At 40.2% G+C, this 12,116-nt stretch overlaps 1 protein-coding gene across 2 annotated transcripts in view; it reads left to right on the forward strand.

The window, feature by feature from the left end:
- The window catches only part of GNAL (G protein subunit alpha L), a 194,604-nt gene that overhangs the window by 176,177 nt on the left and 6,311 nt on the right, over window positions 1–12,116 (forward strand). For both annotated transcript variants that reach the window (XM_034063706.1, XM_005153471.3), the window contains exons 6-11: window positions 4,431–4,485; window positions 7,195–7,268; window positions 8,137–8,195; window positions 8,419–8,539; window positions 9,785–9,915; window positions 11,970–12,037. In XM_034063706.1, the coding sequence (XP_033919597.1) occupies window positions 4,431–4,485; window positions 7,195–7,268; window positions 8,137–8,195; window positions 8,419–8,539; window positions 9,785–9,915; window positions 11,970–12,037 (508 nt within the window). The remainder of the gene's footprint in view (window positions 1–4,430; window positions 4,486–7,194; window positions 7,269–8,136; window positions 8,196–8,418; window positions 8,540–9,784; window positions 9,916–11,969; window positions 12,038–12,116) is intronic.

The following is a 12,116-nucleotide window of genomic DNA, read 5'->3' on the forward strand; positions in this document are numbered from 1 at the left end:
GTTTCTTGTTTTCCACAGCAACAAAGCCATTGGAATGTTAGGGTGAGCGCATGCAAAATGGTTGAAGTAGATAAAGATGCGTTGTGTAGTTCATTGTATTGATCTGTGGGTTTAGCTCTTCATCTTTCCACTTTGTTGGATGCCAAAATGCACTTAAAAATGTAGCATAGTATTTTTTGTGTCTGTCGCATTATTCTCAAGACATCATTTTTCTTTCCATTGTGATTTTGCTTGTGGGGTCAGAATATTTATACAGAGCCACGTAGTGACTTACCCAGGGAGAAAAGGATTTTCATGTACGATTGCCTCCCCTTTATTTGTGCATTTATAAATCCTTTTTTCAGAAATTCTTATATAGCTGGTACTGCTGCTCAAATTGCCATGGCTTTTACAGAGAATAATGCTTATTGATAGTTCCCACATGCACTGGCAGGCACATCTAAAACCTGTACTTTTGTGTTCACAGCTTGCATAATACAGGATTTAGAGATTGCTTGTCAAACTAAGTGTCAGCTGAGTTTCCTAGGAAACTACTGAAGATATTTATAAAACTACAGATCAGCTTAATAATAGATATAATAATGTCAGTAGCTCATGATTCTTTTTTAACTTTATCAGTCCATTTTTCTTTAATTTGTTGGCAAACCAAACCACTGCCTTTCCAAACTGATGACTGAAGACCTTCCTTCCAGTATCTTGCCTCATTTGTTTGAGAAAACAAAAATAGTAGTGCATGCAGTCCCATGTAAGGAAATGTAGAACACCCTACTGTAAAATTAAGAACCTAAATGTCGTAAAATTATCAGACTGAATCCTTTAAAAATAAAAGCACAATTGTGAAATAGAAATATAAATATTTTATCATATGTTACAGTTTTAGTCACAGTTGAATTGAATGCGCAAGTTTAAAGTTCATTGCACATGCATGCAAAGCAATCACTGCAGAATTAACATAAATTCCAAGTATGGGTTTCTATAGAAGCAGCATAAATAGCAGACCTGTCAGTATTCTAAAAAGGCATAATTCTCTGAAAAATAATTTTATCCCAGGACTGAAAAAAAAAACTGGATCTAAAAAGAGAGAATAAGTGACACCAGTGTCCATTTTTACTCACTTTTCTACTATTGTGTTTTCCTCATGCTGATTCTTTGAGTGGAGACAGGAGTGTTGCCACAGTTGGGAGGTATCTTCCCACTTCAAGCACTTTACATTGAAATTTTAGTCATGTAAATTTAAAATTTGCAGGTGTGTATATATATGTATATGTATAAAAGAATGTATGTTATGCCAGAATGTAATTATTAGAGGAATTTAGGATTAGTAGAAATAAACGTTCTTTAGAAGGCAATTTAGGAAAGTGATTCTAGTTTTCCCATTTTAATACAGTAATGGGAATTAAGTAGATGTATTTAGTAATGAGGCAGTACTCACTCCTTATCTCATCTGGAATCCATTACTTGTACCTACTATGTACATTTGCCTGTCAGAGCTATTTTTTCATACTGTGCTAATTAGCCAAGTAAGGAGCTTGTATGAAGAATATTCAAGAACCAATTTTCTTTCCAAAAGTAAGAGTACAGGTTTGTGTGTCTCAGTGTCTAGAAATCTCAGTGCACTTTTAATGTAGTTGCAAAAGAAATATTAAGAAGCCTGTCCTTCACACACTGAAAAGGTTAATTTTCTGTAATGCTACAAAATTAGCCAAATCTTAATAGCAGTCACGTGTTGATTTACTGGATTTAGTGATATCATTGCTGCTTGACACAGTGGGGTGGCAGGTAAAACCTTGTACATCATTGCATTTATTTAATATAGATCACATGTGGCCAGCAACCTTACAAGCATAAAATATTATAGCAGCTATGTCCAGTGATGTTTTCTCAGAGCTCACTCTCTCTTAACTGTAGCGTTGCAGTTCAGGGTATTTTAAATGGATCCTTTTACCAGGAGGAGGCTGACAGTTTCTACATGAAGGACAACTTGGGCTGATACATGGGACATCTAATTAGGACTTATCTTATTCCCAGCCTTGCCATGGATTATTTGCAGTGTAACATTGCATTACTCACTCCTCTGTTCCTTACCATCATTTGCCTGTTTGGAACAAGCAAACCTAACAACCAGTAGCCTTCCCGAAGTGCTTGTTGTATAGGTGTGTGAGATGTGAATTGGTACTAAATACCATGTTTAATCATTTTGGATAAATTTTGCCAACGTGACCTCGATATGGGGAAACAAGATGTATCATCTCTGATTTACACATTACTTCCAGAAGGAAGCGTTCTGCAAGAAAAACAGAGGTTCACCCTCTCTTGTGAGGTTTGTGATGAGTTCATATTTGTGCAAAAAGACCCGCTTCTGCCTACAGTCTTAACCAGAGCCCTTTCTGTGTCAGCCGTGGTTGAGCAGCATTTTATCCCCTGACTTCCATGTTTTCATCAATCCCAAGCTTATGCTGCCCACAGCAGTTGGCTAGCTCTCCCTCAAGATCCTGCCCATTTTCTGCAGGCTGGTTCAACCTGCTGGTATTGCCTCTTCTTACTGCACTCAGAGACCTGGATTTACCCCTCTACTGACGTATTATCCTGTTGGAAAGTGCATCCCTTCAGGCCCGTTGGAGCAAATGGTTAAGAAACTGGAAAGAAAACTTTGAAACGGACTTTGAAATACAGGAGTGCTGCCTCAACAGCTGTGTTAAGGAAAACTACTCTGTGTTTAGGAAGAGATTCAGCTCAGAGGCATTTTTGGTTTGGGCTTTTCTGCCACCTTTTTTCATCTTGCGTGCTGCAAGCATGAGATGAGAGTTGTATTAATGATAGGTGCACCAGTTAAAAATACATTGCTCTGCTCCAGTGTCTGCATTACCTGTGGGAGTAACTGCAGTTAAGATTTGCTTTAATCAATATTCTCAAGGGGATGAAAATCACCTGACCAAAGGGTTCAGTCTGAATATAGCTGTAGCTATATTCGTGATGATGGTAGATGACTATAAAGATGTACTTTTTAGATCGTTACGTGTTTATGGTGTCTTTTGGCAGGGCAGAAGGTTTTGTAAAAAGATGCTTTTTCGTTAGTTTGTGCAGCATAGCTTTGTCAAGAGGCAGCCATCGTGTTGTCCTAACAGTGATGTTTTAAACAATATGCTTAACCGTCATACCTTGATCATCCAGAAAGAAAAGCTGGATATTCTAGCTGTAGATAGTGCATTTTGTTTCCTTATTATAACAATGGAGGCTCAAAAAGGAAAAGTAGTACAAGCAAATATATATGCAGGGTATATTCTTTTCCTTTCAGTTCATATCCGTGGGAAAGTGCTATAACAGTTGCAAACAGGCTTTTAGGGGGTATTTTTTCAACTGGTCAGTGTGTGACCCCATGTTAACAGTGAGTCACATTGTAAGTCAAGAGTTCATGGGGTTTTTGTCTTTCCCACTGCAGTTAAGTAAATGCCACATGCACACCCAAGTAAAATGAGGAAAAAACCTGCCAGTTGATAAAGAAATCTTGATAATATTGTAGCAGGATGAGTCAGCTGGTGGGATATTCGCTGCCAAATAGGAAATAACAGTGCAGAAATTCAAGAAAGCTTCTGTCATACGGGCAGTCTGGGGAAAATGAGTCTGCCAGGCTCACATGTAAGAAATGGGTGGAAGTCAGAACAGAGATCCTGCCTATTTTAGCTGTACCTATAAAAATCACATTTTTATGTCCTTAATAATGCCATTCTGACATATTCTGGGAAAGAATTAAAGCTTGAAAAAATTTTAAATACTTCAGGAATGTGGTTTCCCCCCTTTTTTCTGGTTCCCTTTTCTCTTGTTCTTCCCTGCAGCTGTAAGGTTTTGTTTCACTTTATGTATCTCACCGAGTTTTGGCAACATAAAGAGTTAGACTAGTTAACCCCCACTTCATGTCAGTTTTGCTTTCCACTACTTACGTTTTGGTTGCAGTGTTTGAGGCAGCATGGAGGTCCAAAGCTATTTGTATGTATTAACAAGCATCACTGCAACATGACTGAGACTATACTTAACATACCATTATGCTAAATAAAGGCAGTCCTTCACCCCATTTTCTTTTTTGAACCCCAGAATCTTTTTTAAGTTTAAACAATCATATGATGTTATGACAGGTTAGTCTTGATATTTTTAATGGACCTCCAAAATTATAACATTTAATTGTATTTGGACCACTTGTGGCTACTTCATAACAGTAAGCGTAGAAGTGCTGTATTGAAACAAAGTCTGGGTAAAAAGCTGTTTGGCTCAGGAAATGCAACCTCAATCAGTGTAAGTAAATCATTGGACTCATACCTTTACCATTGAGATTTAGGTTTTACTTTGCAGCAGGAGTCTAAACCAGAAAAACTAGTGAAAAGTGTTACACTAGACAGTATTTTCCATCTCTAAGTGCATGTTTGTTTATCTTTCAGCTTTTTAGAAAGAATTGACAGTGTCAGCATGGATGACTACACACCTACAGATCAGGTTAGTATAACTAATGGGGTAGGGTCTGAACCAAGACTCCCATTCAGATGAATTCTTTATGTAATTCATTTTAGTCCCAACAGCAGCTGAAACAGGGCTTAATATACAATATCAAAATATGGTCTAGCAATTTAACTAGTGGATATTCAAGAAAAGGCTTTTTGATGGTGCAAGCTTGTCTTTTACTGTTGCTATATGTAGGTTGGTGATTACTGTAGTCTCTTCTTGTTTTCCATTCTGCATCCTGCAAACAAAGTGAAGGAAACAGAAATAAATATAAATATAAATGTAAAAAACAAATGGTTTCCCTCACCAGCCTTCGCTACACAGAAACAGTGTTTTATTTCAGTGGTGGAGGTGATGGTAAGAGGAAAGAGAGAGAGTGGATCCAGCCTACAGTGGATCTAGTGTCCAAGTCCCAGGAAAGCACCAGCAGCAGCAGCAGACCTTGTGGACTCCTCTGCAGGCATGCAGACACCTTCTTTCCAGCCTGTGCCCATCTCCTGTGGGCAGGATAGTTTCTATTTAAGCCTTATTTAAAGACAGTACACTTTTCCCCATATGCCTGGATAGAGTGCTCTAGTGACATAGTGATGTATTTCCCCAATACATCTTGATAGAATTCTAGTGACAACGACATTCAGGAAATTTAATGCTGAAGTGGTGCAGCCTTTAAGTAATAAATGGCTTCACCATGGTGTACAGCTTCGGCTGCCTTCCCTGCATTCAGGCCGTGTTGTTTCCTTCAGCAAACTTACTCTGAGGTTGTTATTTTTCAGTGCTGGTATCCCACTGTCATCTGGTAGTCTCAGACAAGATTGTGTCATAAACTGCAACTACAGGTGGTAGAAGAGAATCCCTGCATCAGATAATTCAGTCTAACCATGTGGGGTGTATATAACAGGTGGATGCTCTTAAAAATATACAGTTTCCAAATCTCATTTTACAATCAGGGAGTGAAATTCAGAGGAATGAAGTGACTTGCCAGGAATCATACAAGGAAGTATGTGGAGCAGAGCCTGTTCCTTCAGACCTAGTAAAGGTTCTATAGCCACAAATCTGACCACATCCTGAAATAGGAGGCAGTAAAAAGTAGTATGCATTGTATTATAAGGTGAAACGTGTGTAGTTGACCCAATATAGGATCAATTATTAAAGCCCTCAAGACATTTGCAGACCAGAGCAGTAGCTCTGGGATTTACTTCATCTAGACCTCATGGTCTGATTGTAGCATTGATACCACTCAGCTGGAGAGAGAAGTCAGTGAAGCAAAGCTTCATTTTTGCTTTCATTATTTATGTTAGTGTTGGCCTGTTTGTTCCTGGGAGGCACAACTCTACCTGGAGTGGTCATTCATCATCTAGAAATCTTTCCTGATACTTCCTTTGGGAAGAAATGCCCTGTGTCTCCAAAGATCAGAAGTACTGGTATTTGGCAGGCAGAAGACTTCTGCTCTAAAGCTCTCTTTTGCCTTTGGATTTTAATCCTATTATACTGAATTAGTTGTCCTGCTGAATTAACTGGTAAAAATCACTGTTTTCCTTTTTTCCTTTGCTTCCTTTAATTTTTTTCCACCATCCCCAAATAATGACTGACTTCAACAACAAATAAGTGTCAGCAAGTGACAGAAAATGACAGTACCAAATACAATAACTAAAATAATTAAATCATTGGCCTTCAGCCTGAGTTCATGCAGCTCCCAGAGCAGCCAAGGTTTGCCAGCCACCACAGTACTTGAAGCAGTGGATGGTAGGGTAAGGCAAAAAAGACAAGCTGTGCTTGGACTCCACGCTGATTGCCTGCTTTCCTCCCCAGCTTCCTTGCATGGCAAGGAGAGCTAAGCTAGACCAAGCAGCCCTTCCCTTGCCCCAGGAAGGGAATGCTTTCCAGGCAGGGAGCCCTGCCGAGGGGTGGCTGCTCAGAGGAGAGCTCATTGCCAGCAGGCAGGCAGCAGCTTTCTCCAGCCCCTGGTGTAGTTCTGCACCCATTGCCCAAAGAGCAGTGCTGGATAGTCAAGGTTAAAAATGCTGCTGACGAAGGTGATGGCACATGGTTGCCTGAGGTATGCATCACAAATAGCTTCTGCCTACTTCCTTGAAGAATCAAGGAAATCGTTATTTTTTAATTATTAAAAGAATGTTATTTAAGTTAGGAGCTATTGCTAGTTTGAAAAATCAGAAAGAAATGCCAAATTTATGTACAACTTAAATTCTGTTCCCCTGTGCTCTGTAATAGAGCTTTAATTACTCAGTCACAAGCTATTATTTCGATAGGATTCCTGTCTCATTCAATACAAAAGAGGGCAGAATTAAGGTTGCCTGGGCAACTGTAAATCTGGAGTTTTCTAACACTTGAATACTTGACTTTACAACATGAATAACATTTTCCTTAGTTTTATATAACTTCAGAATTCATTATCCCTGTCACATACATAATTGTGTGACCATCAATAGCAGGTTTCAGTGAGCAGCAAGGAGAATGGAGGTAGGGTCTCCTGCTTTCTGAGAGTGCACAAAGCAAATCAGAGATGGTATCTCAATATATCCATTGTGTCAGTATGAACAAATGCAGGTTTACCAGCAAGTCTGATTGAACTTCAACATAATGGAACATTTAAGACTTTTCATGGAAAATAATATATCATGCTTTTAAAAACAAAATGAGGTTACAAAAATCCTTGCTAATCAGCTTCTGTGTTCTCATTTCCAGGACCTATTAAGATGCAGAGTGTTGACATCAGGGATTTTTGAAACAAGATTCCAAGTAGATAAAGTAAATTTCCAGTAAGTCTGTTAGTAATAATTTATGAATATTATACTAATTTTTAACAACTTACTTCAGATGTCTGTGCTCATGTATGCTGGGTATAATAGCTTTCAGGTTGGAGTTGGCTTGTTTGGGTTTGTTTTTTTAGTTTTCTTCCGACAGGTAAAGTTGCCTCATGCTTTGCAAAAAGAGCTGAGATTAGTTATATTTGTTAGTGATGCTCTGTTGTGGGGTTGTGGCTGGTTTTACTAACTGGTTCATTGGTATAGCACTGTAAACTCATACAGTGCTTTTGGGGATAAGATCTCGTAGAAATCAGTGGACATGCTGCCATGAGTCAGACTTTGTACAGTGAGATGAGGAGAGTTAAATGTGTCTGTTCTTCCAGAGGGCTGCAAGCTCTGCATTTGTCCACTTTACACTGCATCTCTTTAAAACACCCACTATCAGGCTGCTTCCACTCTTGACCAGAATGGTGGCAGCACTGATGAGGCAGAGCTGCCCCAGGTCCTCCTCCTTACAGAGACACACTCTCCCTGTTATCCTTCAAAATACTCTAAATCCTGTCCTTATTTGTAGTACAGTAGTTCCAGCCTTACATTGCAGCACTTCTGTGGGCTGGAAAGGCCAACATTTGCCATGGAAAAGAGTGTCTTTCTCGTTTCATGGGTTCAGTAGCCTTCTCCTGGCAGAGTAGAGCAGGCAGAGCTGTGCAGCTCTGTGACATGCAGCACAGCATCAGCAGATCTCTCTCACCTTCAGGTGGTGGTTTACTGTCACTGTCCTTGTCGTTGTCAGATGTTTAAACTGAACCCTCATGCTGCATGTTTTGTGTGACTTTCCTAGTGCACATAAGTGATATAACATCCTATGGCTTTTTAACAGCATGTTTGATGTAGGTGGCCAGAGAGATGAGAGAAGAAAATGGATCCAATGCTTTAATGGTAAGTAAAAATGTTCCACATGCTTTATTTTGAACTTGCTCTCTGAGTTATTCGCACATAGTGTGTCACTAATACATGAGTCCAGTGTTACAGTGTTACTTTCTTCGGGGTTTTTTTGGCAGTTTGGGGAGTAATGGCAGTGTTACATCAAGGAGTATATGCTGGGGTAACAGAGATGTTCTTTTCTTTTCCTTTCTTTCTTTCTTCTGTATGCTCTGCCCAGATGTCACGGCTATCATCTTTGTTGTGGCTTGCAGCAGCTACAACATGGTAATAAGGGAAGACAATAACACAAACAGACTACGGGAATCCCTGGACCTTTTCAAAAGTATCTGGAATAATAGGTAAAATATCCCTCACTTCCCACCCACCTTCCCCAATTTAGCTACAGTTCAACTCCTTACAAAATAGGACTCTCCTTATTATATAATCAGATTGTTTATTCATAAAATGACCAGGTAGGGCCAGGTAGCAGGGTGCCCCCGCAGTGCCTATCCCTCCCCAGTGGGGGCTATGGCACAGGGATGGCGCACAGTGTTTTGCTGCTGCTGCCAAAATGATGCAGAGCATGGGGACGGCTTGGGAAGAGCAAGTTCCCTGTGCCAGGTGCCACAAGGGAAGCAGGGGAGACCCCTTCCTGGCGTCACTGTGCTGCTTGGCCGAGACTGAGAGCATCCTCCAAATCACATTTTGTCTCCTCCTCAAGTGAAGCAGCAGGAGCAGCTTGCTGTTGGCGTTGCGCTCGATTCACTCAATACCCGCGTAGGCAGCCACTCTCGTTAAGACTCGTCTCTGAGAGCGCTCGGCTTCTCTGGCTTGTGGGATGATATTTCAGATCTAATCTAATTGTAACTGCCATTAAATTGCCATTCTGCCACAGTGCATGTAAATTATAGTAGTGTAACCAAATAGCAATCTGAACAGGTTCCTCATAGAAGGTAAAAGCAATGTACAAAATAAGGTAATGAAGTTCTCAGCAAATACCAATGAGGATGCTCTCCACTGGGAAGGGATTTAAGGTAGAGAGAAGAAAGATGTTGAGCACAAATCATAGTGATGGCAAGGTACTAATTTGGGGACAAAAGAGAGATTGTTTTCTTTTGGTCCAACATGTGTCATATAGTCCACCCTAAAAGGCAGGATATCTCTGTGGATGAAGAGTAGTTAAGACAGAGCAGTCTGGGGGGAGGCAGCTTTCCAGCCTTTTGCTTTTGCTTCAGCAAAACCAAACAAAGTAGAAAGCAATGCCTGGTTTTGGACTGCGGTGCTTTTAGGAAATGTCATCCATTTCCCAGTTCAGTTTCAAAAGGATAATTTAGAAAACAATTTTTGGAGACTGTTCCCTGCAGCAATGTTTACTGCAGTTTTTATTAATGTATTTACAGGCCCTATAAATATACCCACTAGCACAGGTGCAACCTAATTAAAACAAGAATTCAGGTCATCTTTTTTTTTCTGTTGCTAGAGGCTTCACTCTCTATCACTATTTCACTCGCTATCCATGCAGGAATAGCCAGTAAATTCTCTGTTGAAATGATATCTTCTTCTTGTGTCAGAGCTAACACAAACATTTGGTTTGGTTTTGACAGGTGGTTACGGACCATTTCTATCATTTTGTTCTTGAATAAACAGGACATGCTGGCTGAAAAAGTCTTGGCAGGGAAATCAAAAATCGAAGATTACTTTCCTGAATACGCACATTATACTGTACCTGAGGATGGTAAGGTTTAAACCACAACAACTACACAGGGATTGGACCTGCTGGCATAGCCCAGCCCATTGTTCCTCTCTGTCTCTTGCACACACAGATTCACAAGCATAGGCTTGTGCAAACTGTTGGGCAGGTAAGGAGCATGCCAACAGCATGCAGCTCGGAGATGCCCCAGCGCAAGCAGGGTCTGAAGGGGTTCTGGCTGCTGGAGGGATGTGGGGAGGACTGCTGGGGGCTGGCTGCAGAGCACCTGCCTGCCCTTGTTTTGAAGCAACCCACAGTGGAGGGAAAGCATCGCTGCCAGGCGTGTCTATCCCTGACAAATGCTTCTCCCTGGGCCTCCTGCAATGCTGAACTTTGTTAAGGATTCTTTACACTTATTTCCTGGCCATTCTGCATCCTCCAACACTGTAAACTTCAGCCTTTCAAATACTGATGGGAAGCCCAGCAGACAAGAGGAAACTTTAATGGAGGAAAACCACATCCATAAATACAAAAAGAGCTGTGTCAATGGAGCGATTAGTATGGGTTTGGTTTCTTATCATTTCAAGAAGTGCAATGATTCCTGCACTGCAATAACCTATTGTGTGAGTAGACTCTGGTATTACGCCAGGCAGAGGGCTGGCTTCCTAAACACCTGAGGTCAGTATCTAGCAAAAGGGGTAAAACTCACCCTTCCTGCTCATTAGCCTCTGCCTACATGAACTTGATGTCTCTGGGGTAGTGCTTGCAGCCAGCTGCTGGAATAGGCTTTCATTCTCCGTTAACCGTCAACAACAGGTAATAGAAGTGAAGATAGTAATCAGCTATTTTCAGCTTTCTTTCGGGTCTGGAATTTCAGGAGTGTGATGCTGAGTTTCAGGTGGAGAGGATAAATAAATTGTCCTAAAATCTGAGTTTACCTGGCACGAGTTTTATAATGCTAAGGACTTTCAGAAGAAACCTTCTGTCTCCATCACCCAAATTTCCCTCTCCCAGATATGCACAACATACATACAGAGTTTGGGTAAATGTTCAGCGTTTTTTATAGTGAGCCAGTTGTCAGAATAAAGTAGCTTTTGGTGTTTCTTAGCAGGATTTAACAGCAGATATCCAGACCGATCCAAAATACACAGGAAGCAGCTCTCTATTCTTAACCTGTTCGTTTAGTCTTTAATTTCAGCTGACATTATTTAAGGACAGCAGCACTGAACTCTCTGATGCTGCTGATGGTGCTGCTGTCTACCCCTGGTGCTATAGATAAAAAAATATATTTCCATATTCTAATAAATTCTGCCTTTTACCATATTATAAGCATCTGATCTGGTATCTTAGGTGAAGAGAAATCACACTGAAGGGAAAGGAAGAGCTTATCTCTTCACTGTATTGTTTTTTACACTTATAGTTGTTACATGGCCTGGATAGAGATTACTTCATCTACTGACAGTACTGACTAATGAGTCTCCTACTTGACACGAATTTAATCTAAGGACCCTTGATGGGCAGTATATCTAAGTATTCTGCTGACTTGGGGCCTGGAAATAATATGTATATATTATATATGTGTATACATGCATTAGATATATTCACAGATATATATTTTATATATATTAAAATATCTTTTGATGCTGTTATTTTTTTCAGGTGTAATCTTGGACTAACCATTTTTAAATCCAAATTCCTGCCTGCAGAAGCTTTATTCTGGAGATGCTGCTCTGCAGAAACAGAACAGCTCAGCTGCTTTTTCCAGTTGTATTTTCTGATAAGAGTTAAACCATAACTCCCACTTGTTTGGTATCTTTATTAACAAACTTGTGGATCTGAGTAAGCCCCTTTATGATATGACCAATGACATTGTTGCAATAATTTCAGCAATTCTCAGGTTCCTCAAATACATTGAATGCATGGTCAGGCTCTACAGTACCCTTCTACTGTAGAATTACCTGTTGGGAATCTCCTGTGGATATTTAGTGTTGTAGTTTTGTGTTGAAGGACTGCTTCCTCCTTACTAGATCTTGTATTATGAAAAGTAGATGATTGTTTGCTTTTCATGTTTCTGATGTCACTTATTTTTAATTGAACAGCAACACCAGATGCAGGAGAAGACCCCAAAGTCACAAGAGCCAAGTTCTTCATCCGGGATGAGTTTTTAGTGAGTAATTTTGGTCTTATGTGTGATTCCATCATAGGAAATACTGGCAGATGGTGTAGTTTATTTAGGGAAAACTGAT

The sequence above is a fragment of the Melopsittacus undulatus genome, chromosome 1 (assembly GCF_012275295.1).
Source record: "Melopsittacus undulatus isolate bMelUnd1 chromosome 1, bMelUnd1.mat.Z, whole genome shotgun sequence".
NCBI lineage: Eukaryota > Metazoa > Chordata > Aves > Psittaciformes > Psittaculidae > Melopsittacus > Melopsittacus undulatus.